Source organism: Trematomus bernacchii, unplaced genomic scaffold, assembly GCF_902827165.1.
Source record: "Trematomus bernacchii unplaced genomic scaffold, fTreBer1.1, whole genome shotgun sequence".
Taxonomy (NCBI): Eukaryota; Metazoa; Chordata; class Actinopteri; order Perciformes; family Nototheniidae; genus Trematomus; species Trematomus bernacchii.
Window position 1 is genome coordinate 14,230,690 of NW_022987739.1, and position 19,132 is coordinate 14,249,821.

Sequence of the window (19,132 nt, forward strand, 5' to 3'; positions counted from 1 at the left end):
ACTTTTAGGGCACAAAAATTTAGCTTCTCCAGCAGGTTTCCATGTATCGCTGGTAAACATTAAATACACATACAGAAATGTGCATGGTTTTACTTACACTGAAATTCAAATATGTACTTTTGCCCAGTCATGAAAATAGTATGTAGATGATCAAGGCAAGGTCTAAAACCACAAAAAGGGCCTGCATTCAAAATACAGTCAAATAGTTTGCAAAAAACAAGAAAACCACTTGCTGCAACTAATTTAAATATAATTGATAAATAAAGCTATTCAAACATGGAAGACTTTGAGTCTCCCTCTGAAATTCAGTTGAGTACAACATTGCATTAAATGTAAAAAACTTCAGTCAAGTATCTGAAACTTGCAATTGAATACTATAATTGTGTAGTAATGAGCATTATGATTTTATAAGAACAGCATTGGCTGGAGATCAATGATACATTGTGAACTTTTAAGACAATTGTATATATTTTCCCATTAAAAAAGTATACTTATTATTTATGAACATATGAACTGCAATGCATAGTAGGCCATAGTGCAAACATATCTATGAGGTGCAATCCCAGAATATTCACATTGTACAAAAAAGGAATAAAGTTGTATGAGTAAGTTATAAGCGTCTTTGATAATTATATTGATTTTGCATTTGCCAGACTAATAGCAATAGCTAAAATGTCAAAGCCATGTAATCGAACCCCGATTAATCAATTAGCATCATGTGCATTTTACAATTGAAACAGAGCCGTAGCCATTGGGACAGGCTCGCTGTCACTCGAGAAAACCAGCAGAAAATGCTTTAATTGTATTTGCAGCTCAACGGCTGCCCCGCCTCCCGAGTGTAGTCATTGGTCTCTTTCAAGAGTGCTTCAATTTCCCGCTCCCTGATTGGCTGAGAGAGCTTTCTGTTTTGGTTGCCTGCCAGCAGCCGTCTGGAAGGGGAGGGGAGCCGTCTGCCTTCCGCTTCTGGGCTGGATTGACACACAATGAGGAGCAGAGGCTGGGGAGACGCTCCACAAACGCCGCTGTAAATAAATACAACAATCACTGAGGCCAGAGAAACATGGAGAACCAGGTACAGTGGCTTTTGTGTCTCCTTGTGGAATCTGAACTTTTCACGGAGGAAACGGCAGCAGGCTGTTTGCTGGCAGGGCAGGAATGAATCCTCTGTGCTGCTAGCCAGAAGAAAAAAATGCTCCTGCTGCTAATGAACTCGTAGTTGTTTGGCTCTGGAGCTATGCTAGCTGGCCACTCATACATCGGTATTTACCGCTAGCTAGCTTCAGTCTACCACACCATTCACCACCGCTGCATAGCTGTAGCCACAACCAGGCACACAAAGAGATTTACACCTGGGGTTTATTCTGCCCTGCTGTGTTTTTAAACACTCATGCACAGTGTTAAGCAGCATGCAGAGCAATGTGAGTCGAGGTTTTGTTGTAGCTAAGCTAAGCTAGTCTACCTATCAGAAGAGTGTCGGCCGTTGGCTAAAGGCTAAGGAGCCGCTAGAAGGCGCCGGGGAAAAGATTTGTCTCTCCAGGTTGGTCTGAGAGGCGGGGTGGTGTCTCCACTGCCAGCGGCCTGGAGCCTCACATGCAAGGTTAATAAAGCCAGCGACGACTATGCAACTAATGTTTTATCATTGCATTATTTGCCAACAGTTGGTTAATGTTTCCCACATTCTTGATTGTAGATGCATGCAGCATGGTGGAAAAGCTGATCTGTGTGCAGTCATGATGACCACCCATGATTACAAAGCAAAGAGTAAAACATAATTTTAAGGTCTCAGTGGTCTGCTTCTTTCACTGTAATACTATTGCATGCATGTTTAAACTTGCACAGTTAAGATTGATGTCATCCTAAAAAAAACGACATCATTTATTTTGCAGCAAACAGAAAAGTGGGTAAACCAAATTGCAAACTGTGAGGGAGATATTTCTTTAAAATAGGCCACTCTCTAAACGCCTGAGGTTATTCAGGACTATCTTTCAGAAGGTTAGGACACACACACACACACACACACCCACACACACACACACACACACACACACACACACACACACACACACACACACGGATGGACAGTGGCTCAGCTACTTTCTTGGAGCTAGTCACCATTCAGCTTTGGCCCCTTTGAAGTTTTAACTAGATCTGAGCGTGTTCAAGTCTTCTGCTACAAGTTGTAAGAATGGTGTAGTTGTACTGCTGTGGTGAATTTCTCTTTGTATCATGTGACACATTTGCATAATATTTAATTTGTATCATGTATATATATATACAGTTTCATTGTTTATTGGTACATATAGCTAAAAGCAATAACGGTTATACAGTTTTATTGGTTTTAACCTGTTTTAGTGAGGTGTTGATTTAACTTTATGGTCATTTTAGAGCCTGACGTTAGTATTGTATTGATTTGTATTAAAAGGTGTTTCTACTAACTGAGCACTTTAACAATGATACAATTATATTGCAGGGTCATTTTTTTACTGCATTAGTTATAGATAGGACAACTAACCTGCAGTTAAGTCAATCAAATGCAGAGTCAAGAGCGAGAGTCAAGTTCAGTCTGTAAATGTTGCATTTAATTAAATTATGCACATTACAGCATGACACAGCTAAAGTGCTAAATGCGTGTGAAGCAGGGTCATGACTTTATGTAAAAATCCGAAGATCTTCGCTATTAAATCATTGATATCTGCATTTATAAACACTGCGTTGAGATGACAGGCGGAGAGGTCATGCAGCTTTTTGTAATCCCCACACATTCACTCACACACCCTTTTTCCAATACTCGCTTGTTTTCCTTGGGAGCAGCAGATAGGCTATATGTGACTCCCTGTTGCTCTCTGGGATTGACCATTTTCCAATCGAGTAGCTGTTTCATCTCTTTTAGGAGTGAGGTTTGATGTGATGATGAAGGATTAAGCTGGAACCTGCAGCTTCATCAAAGAACAGCCGTTGTTGTGATTGTTTGTTTGCATGTGTGTCCTCTGAGGGAAACTTTCTGACTTTTTATTGTAATCGTTTATTAGCTGAAACAGATTAACATGGTCACGAGGGGTATTATTTACATGTCAGCTGGGAGTTCATTGTTTTCATGGGAGCCAGTGTGTCTGCCAAAATGTGTATTTCCCTAAATTCCCTTCAACCGGAGCTCTGTGTAGGAGAAAGAGAGATGCATGCTCCATATCAATGTTAGTGACTTTTTGTTGAGTGGTGTCGTTGCCTCTGATAGAGGAAAGCTAAATAAATATTGCAGCAAGTAGGTTTTTGAGATGTAGGTCACTGATGTTTCATATCTTCTGACAGTGTGCTGCTTGGTGATTACATGTCGCTCAAGGTTGTTGTTGCTTGTTGTTAGAAACTTTAATCAGCAGTATTTAGAAAATGGTCCTAATATTTTCAAACATATTTGAATTCATTCTGCAAATGTCTTTATCAATAGGGCTTCACAATATATTGCTTTTTTGCCATCGAAATATCAACTTGTGCGCTAAACGCATCACAAAAAAGGTATGGAACTACTGGGAGTTTTTGTTATTTAAAAAAAAAGTATCAACAGAGCTGATCTATCTAGCAATACTTTTCTTGATGAACACATTAATAATTTGCTCTATATTAAAGTGGACCAATTATGCTATATTGGAAAAAATATATTGTAGGGCCATACCTATACAAAACATGTCTGAAGTTTTTTGCTTAAAATACCAAACAGTTCACCCATTGTAGCCATGCCTCATACTGCTCATACCCCTCTTTTGCAGCCCTGTTAGAGAAACGCGGATTTTGGGTCCTTAGCTTGAAGAAGAAAAATAAGAGGAGGCGGAGCTAATGCCTGATCAGAATTCTACCGGAGATAAAGTTAAATTCTGCTGTGATAAAACGCCATCCTGTTTTAAACCACATCAAAGATTATTTCTGAAACAGTATGGAGCTCAAATGCTTTTTCTCTTGCGGGTATATCACAAGATGAGTTCTTTTTTTATTTCCTGCTTTTTAAACACATGTGCTCTTCAGTACAGGTTAGCTCTGAGTGTTAGCGAGGCTTGCTAATGTAAACAAAGACGAGATTACGTCCAAAACACGTCAGGCATTGTTTCTGATAGCAACTTTCTGTGGGTCCGCCGCCGATTTGACGTCAGATCGGCAGCAAATCTGTATCCGCTCGTTGTACCCCTGTTTTTAAAAGATTTGGGTACGGAGGAAAAGAGAGAGGGTTTTATTTTCTGACGCTGCGCGAGTTCCCCGACGCACCGGGGACACATATTTATGTATAAAAGACATCACAAAGTGCATTTTGCATGATAGGTCCCCTTTAAGTAAGAAGCCCAGGAAGTCCCATTAGGATGATTTCAAGTTGATGACAATTATTAAATGTTATGCTTATTGTTCCTGATTATTTATTCTGTTTATCAACTAATTATTTTATCAATTCAGTTCCAATATTCTCAGCCTCATAATCCCTCCTGGTCTCTTCATTTTTTGATTATTCTGAAAATGTCTGTTTTACCCGCCATGCTTACAATTTATTGTTCCCTTTTTTTTCTTACATAGTCACCGTCTTCCTGTTTGGCTCATTATCTTCCTGATTTTTGTGTTGTCATTATCACCGTTATGATTTCACAGATTTGTCCGGGGTGGGTGGGGGTTGTTGATGATTGAAGGGTCTCCGGGTTTGCTTTTGTGGGTGTGGTGGAGTCTGGAGTTTAAGGGCATTACTGCCACAGAATGACTGGGCAGAGTGCCAGGCAGGGGAGGGGTGTGTGTTTGTGTGTGTGTGTGAGAGAGAGAGAGAGAGAGAGAGAGAGAGAGTTAGCCAGGGAGTGCCAGACTAGCTCATCTCAATCCTGTCCCATCTAATCCCCCCACTCAGTCCCAGCTCACAAACTGCTCTGTGCCGGGGCCAAATCCCCACATTCTTCAGTCCTCCCCTGGACATAAAGTGCCTTTCTGTCCCCTCTCGTATCCCCCCCTACCTCCTTGTTCCCTTCTACACTCCCATCTCCATAGCCTCTTCACTTGCCATGCCAATCACCCAGTCACAGCAGCTCGGGTGTCATTAGCTTGGTCCCATCGCTGTCATTGTTCTTGGCAGAGAGAGCCCAAAAATGTGCCCCTCTTCTGCACAAACCTTTTGAGATGAGTCGGCCGGGCAGCTTATCGCTGCTGTGGTTCCTCAGGGAGCGTCCCGACACCGTCCAGCTTTGTGTTTGTCCAGAACAAGTGTTCAGTTTTGCTCTCTTTAGAAGAGAGTCCACACACTCCAAAATAGAGATTAAGAGGTTTTTTGTTCAAGGCGGAATCAGAAACTAATAAATAATGGCCTCTTGGTTTCATCTCAATACGTGCCATGCTTTGATTATTTCTGAAGAAACCTCAGCTAATGTCTTTTAGGCACTATAGAGCACTCGGTAGCAGAAAGCTGGGATAAAAAATATTTTCTTCTTTGATTAATCTGCCGATCATTTACTTGATTGCATTGTGTTAAGGTTAGTAATATCTTAAATTAAAACAATCTCAAATGACTTAAAAAAAGAAAGCAAAAGAGGTTTAAATGTTTAATTAACTTGCGGAAAAAAACAAGAAATCTAGATATTTCCTAAAGCTGAATTAACTGATCAATTAAGCAATGAATATGAAATTATTTTTACTTCAATCGTTTGACCTACTTACTTTTTGGACAAAGTGATTATTTTCTGATTGTCTTCTCTGTGAAATGTCAGAAAAAATAATCTGCATAATAATACATTATTTCAAATATTGGGGTTGCATTTATTTGACATATAAACCTCAGACCAGTTAAAGCTAGGGTAGGTAAGTTTGAGAAACCGGCTCGAGCACTTTTTGTTATATTCCATGGAATGCTCTTAACATCCCGATAGCAATGAATATCTTAAGTGCTTTGACAACAAATCCATAAAAAAATGTCATCTGTGGAAGCCGTAGTACTGTAAAAAGCACGACCAATCATTTTAGCCGGCCCGGCTAAAATAACTGGATGGCCTACCTGCCTGTCAGCCTTCCATCTGTGCACAAACTTATCTCGTGCCCTCATTGGTCATGTGCGCGTTCGTGTGTGTTGGAGGAGGGGCTCTGTAAGGAAGTAGCAGATTTTCTCCGGTTGTGTATTTTCAAATTCTAGCGATCTCGAGCCGGTTTCTCAAACTTACCTACCCTACCTTTAAGTTATATATTTTTCTAAGATGAGGAAACAGGAATCTACTTGCAGTTGAAACACTCACCAGAGGAAGAAAACCTCAAGGCATTTATTATTTCTATTTGACAATTTATTTGAAATTTCCTGCCGTTTGCTTATTTTTTCATCATTTCAATCAGCTTCTTGATCTGAAGAATTTTGCCTGTGTACATTGTCTGCTTGTATATATTTTCCTACGTCTACAGGTCCAGTGTAGTAGTAAACAGTATTTGACTCTGTTTGTATTTGTCTCTTTTCAGTGCACGGTGCAGGTGAAGCTGGAGTTGGGCCACAGAGCCCAGCTGAGGAAGAAGGTGACATCAGAAGGCTTCACCCACGACTGGATGGTGTTTGTCCGAGGGCCAGAAACCGGCGACATCCAGCACTTTGTAGAGAAGGTCGTGTTCCGCCTCCACGAGAGCTTCCCCAAACCCAAGAGAGGTGAGACTAGTGGATATCACATAGCCGGGAAAAAAATATCATATTTCTTGTCTTTGTTATTTCTAGCTTTTTTTATAAATGTGTCTTCACTGTCCATCCTGTAAATCCCTAAGCAAGTTAGATCCAATTAATGATTTATTTGTATGTTTCACAGGGTTTTGTGTTTAAGTAAACAAAATCTTAAACTGGGCGAAGTGGACAGCATTTTCATTATCATAATAATTATGAAAAAAGGTTCTGTTTTCAATCTTCAGGTTATTATTCCTCACATTGAATTCATGGTAGTTTATTGTTTGCCAAGACTGTTGTTCTCAAATTAATGTGACTTAACTTGTTTTCATTTTAGAGAGAGACTTTTATTAATTAATTCAGTTATTAGAGCTCAGTCTATTGATAAATGAAATGTGAGTAATCGAATTACTGCCGTTGGCATGCATGTGTCTGTCTGCAGTATGCAAGGAGCCGCCGTACAAAGTGGAGGAGTCGGGCTACGCAGGCTTCCTCATGCCTATTGAGGTTTACTTCAAGAACAAGGTGAGATAGACTGGACACTGATAGTAATCTGTGTAGTGACTGTCTTTGCATATATTTACAAAATATATAAGAAAGGATAAGTTAAATGAGTTTAATATGGTTTGTATTTGTACTAGGGATGCCAGAAACTGACCATGATCAAATTCGAAAATCGGACAGCCCTGGCGAATATTAATCGATTATTCTGGCCTCCTCCAAGTTTACAGTAAAAACAAACTGGCCATTTACAATTATTAATACTATTACTATTATTAGCATTAGTCTATATTTTGGTTGAAACTAAGCCAGAAAAAAAAGAAAAACATAAATAATAATAAAAAAATATATAAATAAAATCGAATTTTAAAAATAATTTTCGATTATGGAGACTGTAACGAATAATCACTGGCATCCCTAATTTGTACATTGATTTATACATGTTGTGGGTGGTACATGATGGAGTCTGCCATTATTATGGATGTAGTACTTGTGAAGTGCACTGAAACATTTACAAACTGAAGAAGGTTGAGCATAGACTGCCTGTTATATGCTGGAATCCAGTCATGTTAACCAGGTTAACTCGTTAACTTGGTTAAAGAAAACTGGTTGTTCCTTTTTACATGATGATTCTGAAATCAGGTTATTGTCCAAAGGCTAGAATAATCTGATTACTTTAAGTGCATGTAGATTGTATAAGTGCTGTGCAGCGATGGTCTAAAATCCTTCTTGGACCATTTGTTTTGTGAATGGCTTGATTCTGGAGGGCCGCACTAACACACTGTCCTGTAGCAGTTATTATACATGCACTTAGCCAATCAAAGAGCACCATTGTGTTGGTTAAACTTTTATGAGAGGAGCATTTCTCTCTTTAAGTGAGGGAAATAAAACAACCACATACTATTATGCCGGCACCTTTAAGTCTCCATGAGCCATTAAAATGAATGATGAAAGAAAGAAAGACCCACTTTACTCTCATTATAAGATAAGGATGGTGCTTAAGAGAAATGCGCACATTAGTGGACCTGTCTCATGCAGGTCTTTATAATATTAAACCCCTGGACTGCAGCCAAGAACGAAACATCCTCCTCCTACGTGCTAATACACATTGGACAAGTCTGTAAAAAGATCAAGGTAATACTTAAAAGACTAGAGAAGTTAATATCAGCAGCCATTAATCCATCTGATTTAATTAAGACGTTTTTGTTTCTCAAGCATGTTTCGATGCCTTTTCTGCAGCTGTAATTGCCGACTTCTCTCCAGCGTTTCTCAGGAATGTTAGTTGATTCTTATCAGCACGCCGGCTCCAGCTACGTCCGTCTGTTTTATTGACTTCCTGGGTGATAGTTAATTCATTCAGCCTTTATCTTTTGTTATGAAATGGATCAGTTTAATGCAGAAAGACAAACACAACATTAGTTTGTGTCACACTGGCTGCCAGAGTGGGTTAATAACACAGTGTTTCCCCTACCATTGTCTTGGAGGGGCGCGGGGCTCCCTGAAATTCAAGGTGTTTAAAAAAAAAAAAAAAAAAAAAACTATAATTTTATTTTTTATTTTACCAAATTGCAACTAATCTATATCTACTGTCACTTTTCACATTGAACATGTGCTCTTTTATTAAATAAACTAAACGCTTTCATTTTAAGTTGTGAGTTTAGTGTTTTTGACCCTAAACACTGATGCATTAATCAATAACAATAATCCACAGCCCCCCCCCCAAAGCAGTAAACCTAGGGGAAACACTGTAACATGTCTTGTTATACTGTTGTCTTACTTCAGGAGGAGCCAAAAAAGGTGTGTTTCAACTACGACCTATTTCTCAACTTGGAAGGCAACCCACCCGTCAACCACCTGCGCTGTGAGAAGCTCACCTTCAACAACCCCACCAAAGAATTCAGGAGAAAGCTGATCAAAGCTGGAGGGGTGAGGCTGCTGGTACACTTGACTGATGGCTTAATGAGTGACTAGAGTCAATAGCAAACCCTATTCTTGTTAATAGTACTACAGTTCCACGTGATGTATTTCATCATGAGTTGTGAAGCCGCCGCTTTATCCTCAATGTACGGTTTCTGCAGGCATGGAAAGCATTTCAGCATTTTCTTCTCCTGCCTGCCTAATGGTAATGTTAGTTTTGAAACGTTTTGGTTAGCAATTGCAGGTTGTTGGGAGATGTTATGCATTAAACAAACACTAAAAGTAGGAGTGTTGCGACATTCAATTCTGCATGTAGAGGGCTTTTAAACCCTCTATTAGACGGGTAGCAAACATTGTCACAAACCAGCGTCAACTTAAACAAAAACGTAATTTATTGTATTTAAATACTTAATACATCAATACATTTTCTATAACTTGTCCGTAATAATTTAATAAATAGTTTATCATGAGAAAATAATGTTATAGGCCTTTGTCTCCCTACTGGTTACTCATCATATTTAGGATGTGTCAATCCTAAATTTCACTTGTTGAGTCCCGCAGAGATTCTGTTAATGTAACTACTTGTAAGGAATCAGAGTGTAAGTAAACCACCACAAGACACACCTTGTCTTTTCAATTGAGAACAACAGTATTTGATAACGTTTCTGAAAAATTCCAAAATTGAATCCAAAGGTGAATTGATTTAAGTTGCAGTCCGTTTATCTCAAAGCCAGTCACAATTTCAAAAAAGATTTTGCACACCATAAAGTCTTAGTGACAGATCGGTAATGTTGGTGTTTATACATTTTGCTTTATGATGATCTGATGACTAAAATGTTATTAACAAGAGTACAAGTGATGGACAGTGTGCAGGATTCTCTGTTTCCTTTTGAAGTATGTTTTCTGACCACAATTATAGGATTTTATTATTATAGGCTCCCTGACACTACATGAGAGTTGACGGTGTATATACAATAGTACAGCTCCATAACTCTTGTCTCTTTATCTCCAGGTAATGGTGGTTCCAGAGGGGGCTGAAGCTGTGTCCCGGCCCAGTCCTGACTACCCCATGCTGCCCACCATCCCTCTCTCTGCCTTCTCAGACCCCAAGAAGACCAAGAACTCTCATGTGTCAAAGGTTGGTAATATCTTAATTAGTTCCCTAACATTATCAGCTTTCTCTTTTTTGGGGAGAACTTAAGCCAAACTGCCATATGACATATATTGAAAGATAAACGGCCAAATGTCTAAATGAACATTGACAAAAGCATTGAACTGGTCTTGAGATCAGAGAGACTGCGTCTTCTTATCATAACCATCTCTGTACGCAGAATTACTCAGAGAACTTATCTGCTAGGAGACGGGAGATATCAGAAAAAAAGAGGAAACTGATCCTGTTACATTTTCCACTCCTGACACAGTTTTGGTCTGAACCTTTCACAGACCAGTGAACAGTGGGCGGGTCTTATGATCTGATGAAATTCAATTGCCCTTCGTATTTTATTCGTAGCTTTGTATAGTTGTTTTAGTGTATTCGTTTTAGTGTATTGAAGATGTGATCTTCTTTCTTGACACAATCTTTTGGGTCATTTACAAAATGTTAGGACCCACATTGGTAAATTACTTTAGGTTGTGCTTATGACAAAACGTAATCGTGTAAACTAAATGCCCCATTTTGACATAGAAATGCATGTTTCTTCAGTCCACATTTTAATTTTACCATGAGTGGGTGTACGTCAAGCTTTGGCTTGGACTTGGTGTCGTCCAGCTGTGTCCATCTGCTGATTACAGAAAAGGTCATGACAGCCACCTCTAAAAATGTGCTCTGGTCTGTATTGAGTCTACAACCAGCGTTCATAAAGGGCCTTGAATTCACTAAATCTAAAATGAGGGCCTTGAGTTGGTCTACAAGTTTGGTCCCAGGCTAAAAATATCTCAACAACTATTGAAAGGATTTCCAGGACATTTGGTAAAGAAATTAATGGTTACCAAATAATTAATCCTACTGACTTTAATGATCCTCTGACTTCAGCCTTTTGTTTTTTTGCAAATTAGCAAACGTTAGCTTGTTAACAGACTAAACTATGATTTTGAACATGGTAAGCATTAAACCTGTCAAACATCATCATGTTAGCATGCTTACTTTAGCATTTAGCTCAAAACACAACTGTGCCAAAGTACAGTCTCAGCTGTAGCATCTTAGTCTTCTTATTGCACAGTGAAGATCATTTAATAAGCTGTTTTTAAGACAAATTACTTGAGATAATTAATAATAAGCAGATTGGCCTGACTTTGATGTGCAGCTGAGCCAGTTTCTGCCTATTTTGTGAGGCCTTTAGCTGAGTGTGTAATTATCCGTTGTTGATGACGCTGCTTATCTCTCTCTAGGAGCCCAGCAAAGAGGGGAGTGGCAGCAGCAAAGGACCCAAACCGCACAAACTGACCAAGGAGCACCGTGAACGGCCCCGAAAAGACTCTGAGAGCAAAGCCACGCCGAAAGGGGAGAGCGATCGAGACGGGAGCAGCAAGAGTGGCCGAGACCCTTCCTCTTCCTCGTCTTCTAAAAAGCCGTCAGATATCAAAGTAAAAGAAGAAGTTAAGGTCCTACCCAAGGCTGCCTTCAAAGAGCCTAAACTCACCCTGAAGGATTCAAAGATGGAGGGCATGTCCCCTAAAGGAGGGGGGGCGGGGAGTGGAGGGGGTGGTAGTGGTGGTGGAGGAGGAGTCGTCGTTGGTGGTGGAGGAGTCGTTGGTGGAGGAGTCGTCGTTGGTGGAGGAGGCGGCGGTGGAGGAGGCGGAGGAGGCGGTGGAGGCTCCTCAGAGTCTAAAGCCCCGGGGAAACGACCCTCTACTGTGGAGTCTCCCAAACCCAGTGCGAAGAAGAAGAAGGGCAGCTCAGAGGGGCCGAAGGGGCCGACCAGCGGGGCCTTCACAGGAACCTCTCCCCGAGTCTCCTCCTCGTCGGCAGCCAGTCAGCCGTACGCAGAGAAGAAACCCCCAAAGGAAAAAGGTCGCTGGCCCAAAGGCAAAAATGACACACAGGAACCGAAGGAGCCCAAGAAAGTTCCAGAATCTGAAGAGTCTAATTCAGAGGACGAAGCGTCGTCGAAATCAGAGGTCAGCCTCACAGGAGCTAAATATTTCAGACTGTTAGTCGGCTAACGCTCCCAAAAGAGAACATTTGAACGAGGCAATGTATTTGGCCATTAAATATTGTGTCAGTTGATTGATTAAGAATCTAGCTAATCATTTCCTTGAGAGGCATGAAAGTGTTTTGAGATTGGAGCTAATTAAATGCCATAATTGAAAATGACAACACTCCAGGGGCCTCATTTATAACGCCTTGCGTAGGATTCACGTGGGAAGGTTGCTTACGTAGTACAAAGCAAAACATTTTGTACAGAAATGTTCCGACATTTTCCGATTCTCAAAACATTGCGTACCGGCGAGGGAAGTGCGTACCATGGATGTATAATAAGAACTGGATACAGCGTGGGAGGCGGGATCTCGTTATTTCCTTTGAGAGCTGCTCATTGGCGCATGAGGACAAAATGGCCCAACTTTTGAGAGAGCGAAACGTCACAGATTACCCGTCATGCCTGGCTTTCAGAGCAGAAGTACCCGTATGTGCGCTCACAGAGCATGCGCCCCTTAAGCCCCGCCCCCCGAGCTCCCACTCTCAAATGCGCGTTCATAATGCAAGGAAAATAACTCGGAATAACGTTATTAGCACATTTTACAACTTGAGGACCGAATGTTTTTAATAAGGGCTATACAAATGTTCATACTGGGTAGTTTATTTAGTTTAAAAAAAATTATCCAACGATTTACAGACCACTCTTTCCCGATGTCCATATGTGCCTATAAATAGTCAAATAAATGCCCATTCATTCATTCATTTTGACTGACTGCATGAAGAAGATCGCAGGAAATGACGACAGAACAGCTAAAAAAGACATCTCACACCGTGTCAGATTTTGGTTATTTTGGGGAGGTCGAGATAAATCATTGTTTGGTGGATGCAGTTTGAACCAGAGTAGCAGCATGGAGGTCGGATCGTCACCAAAATAAATAAATAAGTGGTCCGAAGTGTGTTGTGTTATATTAGCTGTACAATTTACCACATAGCCTATGGTGTTCTTAGTTTCCATACCTCCTGTGTTTTACGAGCGACTTATCAAGTCTTGGCAAACGGCATAAAACACGATTAAACGTGATAGTATATAAAACCATGCTCGTATCTACAACCTATAGAAATGCTGAACGGCGTCAGTTTAGACGTAATTCTGTCCTCCTGCTTACCGCATCATTTATGAGAAAACATTTCATAACATTAACACAACATATTCGAGGTGGTTTTAAATAACATATCCGTATTTATTTATTTCTCCAAGTTATGTTTTTGTGTGCACTGAGGAGTCTCAAACAGGCGTTTGTTTAATCATTTTAAGATTGGCTTTAATCAATGTTCGAAAATGAATTCTTCATATTTGATAAATGAGAGGTAACATTTTATTTATGGTATTATTTCCACATATTTCTCTCCATTCTTCCTTCTGCCAACGGTGTCGCAGTTTCTCGTCTCTCCCGTTGTTGTGCTTAGTGCGTACGCATGGGTTAGAGTTTGCGTGGAGGACCGCACATTTTCTCGTCAAGTTAGCATTTTATAAATCGCAAACATTGCGTAGAAACTGGCGTACGCCATTTTTTGAGCGTATATCCCTTTATAAATGAGGCCCCTGATGTCAAAAATAATCACCTGTAGTCAGGATTTGTTCAGCACATTTACCTTTTTGAGCCCATCAACTTTTTTACCTATTCTGTCAATTACTTTCCTCACTTGTTATCCCTCTCATCATTTCTTCTTCTCCTCCTCTTACAGCAGTCGGCCCCTTCCAGTCCTTCCAACTCCAGTTCGAGTTCCGACTCCAGCTCAGATTCTGACTTTGAGCCGGGACAGAAACAAGGGCAAGGTAGGAAGTTCATTCCCTTTGATTCACAGCAGAGATTAGCATTAATCTGGGCATGTCAAAGTAGGTTGTAGATGTGTTCTATAACACAACTGTATTTCTCTCCCAGGCCCCCTGCGATCGATGGTAGAGGAGATCCAGTCAGAAGAGTCAGATGATGACGACAGCAGCTCAGAGGAGGAGACGCCCATCAAGACCAACCCCCCCAACCGTGACTCACGGTCAGTCTCTTAAAAAGTCCCATGACATCTTAGATCACACATGTCAAACTCAAGGCCCGGGGGCCAAATCAGGCCCTTGGTGGATTTAATTTCGGCCCGCAGGATAATTTCTAATCACTATTAGATCTGGCCCGCCGGTATATTGCACGCACACCTTCACTCAATCCTGAGGGTTTCCTCAGCTCAGAGCCTGACCCCAAACATTGATGAACTTGCACCCGAGATGAGATGCCAAGTATCTGGCTTGAACTAGCATCACAGAGCAGCACACTGAGTTTCAATGTTTCCTTCTGCACTTTTTCTCTCACAACAACAGGGCATGTTTGGGTTTTTCTTTGAGGGAAAGTGTTTTTTTGAAGCTGTTGTTGGCCTGTGGGAAAATGTAATCATAAGAAATGACTCGGGGAAAAGCTGCAGATAGAGCCATAAGAAATGAATGCAACTGATTATTTAATGTTTAATGTTGTTTTTATAGGCAATCATTTAAGCTTTGTTAGTTCCAGGTTTAATATGTGCAATAAGTTCATTTCAATAAGTTCTGCAATAAACATTGAACCAGTTCGGCCCTCGACTAGTACCGATTTTTTAATTTTGGCCCACAGTGTATTTGAGTTTGACACCCCTGTCTTAGATGATGAAAAAATAACACAGATGTAACCGCGCTCCTGATAAGAGGTCTGCGATGGGTCTACACCAGGGCTATTCAATTAGTTTGGAATGGGGGCCGGTTGATGAAAATGATCCAAAGCAAGGGGCCGGGAAAAAGATGGCTTGAAATATGAGCAATCATATTTAAGAGCTTCAGATACAGTAAATACTACAACAGCATAGTGGAGTGCATATATTGTGTTTAATTCAATCAAACAACATAGCCCCAAGGCCTTTATAGATCTAAATGGCAAGTTCAGAACTCAGTAGGCCTACATGTTTCATTTGATTTCATTTAGGTGAAATGATCTAATCATTCACGCAGAGATGCAATCAATGACAGGAGTTGTCACTACAGTATAGTAGGTGGGTTCGAAACCCGAGCCCGTCGAAGTTTTCAGGCATTGTCTACCCCTCTATCTCTCAATGTAACACCCTCTCTGGAATAAAGGCACAATGGCACAAAAAAAAAAAAAAAAAAGAATCTTAAAAAAAAAAATTTATTACTTTTTAAAATTATACTCAAAGGGCCAGTAAATATCACCCTGGGGCCGGATTTGGCCCGCGGGCCGCCAATTGAATAGCCCTGGTCTACACTTTCATCTTGTTTCCAGCATTATGATTACAATGTATCGTTTCGCTACATGAAATTAGTATGACTGCTTAAATGCATATCTTTTTTCTAAACCTTTCAACCCTTCACTACAATTTAATTGAATCTTTTCACATAATCTGACATATTTTGATAGAGGAACCTTCCCCAGTGAACTCACTGTCCCTAATTCAGTGTTTTGTCTCCTCAGTGTTGTTTACTCTTGTAGATGTCTGTTGTGTCTCCTTGACTGAATGATATCAGGCTCCATATTTGCAGCAAGTTAAGAAACATGAGTTGTGTTATGTCTGTCTTCTCTGTCTATGTGTGATTGACCTCTGACCCCTGACCCCTGTCAGACTCAGCCTGGACAGTGAGAGTGACAGCAGTGACGGCTCGCACAGCCCCAGTCGAGACTCCGCCCGGCCCCCCCAGAAACACAGCTCCTCCAACAACAAAGTGAGTCACACACTTCATTTACTCCCTGATTTCATTGATGTGATGACAGGGACGGAAATTGTTAGAGTAGAAAAGGAACTCCAGACAGGGTTCCTACTTATCTATTAAAATTGAATTAATTAATCTAAAATGATGGCAAATTGTGTTACATTTCCTTAATCAATCTTTACAAAGGTGAAAATGCAAAAAATGCTAAAAGAAAAATGCTAAAGAAATGCTAAAAATACAAATGCTAAGACAAGCAAAGTAGGATTTTGTGAGTCTTCTATTCTGATATTGTATTTAAAAATCAACAATATCAAAAGAACAGTCTCAGGCTTAATTAAGATGTAGACGTCTGACTACTGAATTTCATTAAATGGTTTATTTGTAACCCTCTTGACAGCCTCAGGCTTCCACTTACTGCTTTATCTCTCGTAAGTGTTCCAGCTCTGTGATGTGTCTCATAGCTCACATCACTTCCTCTGTCTCTCTTCTTTGTATCCCCTCTCTTTCTATAATTCCTCTCCTCCTCTTTCTCTTTTTTTCTTGCTCCTGTCTGCAGGTTTCAGGCAGAAAGAGTCCAGATTCATCGTTTCGTTCAGAAAAGGTGTTGAAGAAGGGATACGACAAGGTAGGAAGGGTAAATACAACTTTTTTTTTTTACACTTTACCTCACATACACATACATGCAGTGTTCTGCCACATTCAGCGAGTGCATAATGAATTCAAGATGGAGTATTGGACAGTGAATTGATCCAGATGTGCAAACAGACTCTGGCCTATGAACCCTAGCCTAGAAATCGCTTTTCCTCTTTGTAGCGAGATTATTCATGAAGTGATGATTTTAAATCTGGTAAACCGATCCTATATCGGTCTTTACGCATTAAAACGTTTCAATTCATTTTGTTGAGACATAAGAAAAGTTTAAATCCCATACTGATTGATTTCAAAGGATGCCTTCTTTATAGTAAACAAAAGAAAATAACAAGTCTTTAGTGCTTTTGACAATTTTAACTTTAAATTCACACCTCAATCTGGACTCTTTTTCATTTGACTTTATCATCAGTTTTTCCACCTATATTGTTACTGTATCTACAGTAATGCTCGTACAGAGGTTTACATTTCAATCAAGAATGAAAAGCTGTGACCTCTTTAGCTCCTGTTTGACTCTGAGCATGCTCACTCTGCAGGCGTACACGGAAGAGCTGGTGGACCTCCACCGCAGACTGATGGCTTTAAGGGAGCGGAACGTCCTGCAGCAGGTGTGTGTCTGAACTTCATGCTGTCCATCACAGGATAAACATCATGCTGTCCATCACAGGATAAACATCATGCTGTCCATCACAGGATAAACATCATGCTGTCCATCACAGGATAAACATCATGCCATACTTAATAAGTCAAGTTCTAGAAATTGCATTGGAACTACTTATCCAATATAATAGGAATAAATACAAAATGCATTTTTGAAAAGTGGAGAACATTGTATGTATATATGTTGTCTCCTTGCGGGACTTTCAACTTTAATCAATCTATCATTTTTATTTGGTTTATCCATTTGTCTATTTTATTTTGTCACCTTTTCCGGGTCCAGGCCACGTGAAATACATTAGCTTAAAAATGATATCAAAATAAGAAATGTTCTATGTCCCTTCTGATTTCAATCAGACTGTTATGATGACCGTGAAACAAGCATTTCATTGCTTTCTTTAGAAAGGTTTTTAAAGTTCTGAACTTTAATATGTTGTTGAGTTATTTTCAGCAATGATCTGAATGATCAGCTTATTTGAAGGTTATTAATGATAACTGATCACTTTCTGCTCTCAGATTGTGAACCTGATCGAGGAGACGGGCCACTTCAACGTGACCAACACCACCTTTGACTTTGACCTCTTTTCACTGGACGAGACCACCGTCCGCAAACTACAGAGCTACCTGGAGGCGACGGCCACGTGACAGGAAGTGGGAACTGGTGTGGATGGAGGCGGCGGAGGTAGACGTGCCACCATCTCCTCTTTTTAAGGAGAGGAGGAGCAACCACATCACGTCGCAGCTGTTTCACAGGCCTGACTGAACCACCGAACAACTACCACACAAACAGAAACACGCGAACAAACACAAGCACACATGAAGACACACCGCCTTCACGTGACGCTGGGGGGGGGGGGAACTGAAGGAGGAGGAGGAGGAGCGGAGCGGCTGAACTCCGTCTACAGTCAGGATATCAACTACTCTATATTACTGAGCCTGTGCAAAGCTGTGGTATGCACCCCACACCCCCTCCTGCACCCTCCTGCACTCCCGCCTCTGCAAACCCAATACTTCCCCTACTCCTCCTCCTCTTCCTCCCCCTTCACACGCACACTCCTTACTCGGCAGAACACTTCAGTCCCCTTCCCCCTGCCGTCAGCTGGAGCTCATTTCTCTCTCCACATACTCTTTAAGTCGTGTGTGTTGACTGTGCAGTGTGTGTGTGTGTGCGTGCGTGTGTGTGCGTGCATTCGATCGCTGCTGAGGGTTAGGAGGAGATATTGTCTTTGTGGTACCGACTTCTCTCTTTTTGGGAAGCTTGAGCACAAACAACAGTCAGTTTGCCGCTTTCACACCAGGCCAAACAAACACACATTCAGGTCATCTTTTACTTTAACCCTCCCCACCCGATAAGTTTTTTTAAAAAGTATATAAATTATGAATAAATACTATATTGTAGTTGAAAGCAGATATAGGTAAGTAAACTATAACTTTTGTATTTTGTTTTTAACTAATAATGAATGAGCACTATAGAAAAATACAAACACTTGACAGCTACTGTTTCTTAATGAACACTTTAAATGCTGCTTATAACCACATTGCAGGGCGTTATAAACCTTTTAATTCTTTGCAGTTATTATAAATCGTAAAGGGGGGGTTAAACTAAATTGGTACCCAGAATTTGTCTCTGTGTTCCTATCACTGTACACATAACACTGAGACGTGTGCTGTGTGTGAGTCTTTCCTGCATGAGGTTTCTGTTGTCTGAACACATGTTCTGTTGAGTTTCTCCTCTACTTCCTCACACTGAAAGCTGAGCCTTGACCTCCTACCAATGCCCCCCCCCCCCCCCCCCCCCCTCCTCCCTCTGAAGCCCCCTCACCTCATCCCTCCTCCCTGTTTCTCATATTGGCGTGCATGAAAGGGCTCGACTGCTCGCGGCCAGAGC

The 19,132-nt window shown here is 40.8% G+C and overlaps 1 protein-coding gene across 1 annotated transcript; it reads left to right on the forward strand.

Moving 5' to 3' along the window:
• Positions 1-950: 950 nt before the first annotated feature.
• mllt1a (MLLT1 super elongation complex subunit a) lies at positions 951-19,044 on the forward strand. Its single transcript, XM_034147265.1, has 13 exons — positions 951-1,072; positions 6,454-6,634; positions 7,086-7,168; positions 8,927-9,070; positions 10,074-10,199; positions 11,450-11,765; positions 11,883-12,178; positions 13,944-14,034; positions 14,141-14,252; positions 15,852-15,951; positions 16,496-16,564; positions 17,124-17,195; positions 17,761-19,044. Exons 1-13 carry the CDS (start codon positions 1,061-1,063, stop codon positions 17,887-17,889), a joined length of 1,731 nt encoding a protein of 576 aa, XP_034003156.1. The 5' UTR covers positions 951-1,060; the 3' UTR covers positions 17,890-19,044.
• Positions 19,045-19,132: the final 88 nt, after the last annotated feature.

Excerpts from the sequence above, each read along its gene's own strand:
- mllt1a (XM_034147265.1), top strand. Across the intron at positions 11,766-11,882 it reads GGCGGGGAGTGGAGGGGGTG|AGTCTAAAGCCCCGGGGAAA; the intron begins GTAGTGGTGGTG and ends GAGGCTCCTCAG. Across the intron at positions 15,952-16,495 it reads ACAGCTCCTCCAACAACAAA|GTTTCAGGCAGAAAGAGTCC; the intron begins GTGAGTCACACA and ends TCCTGTCTGCAG.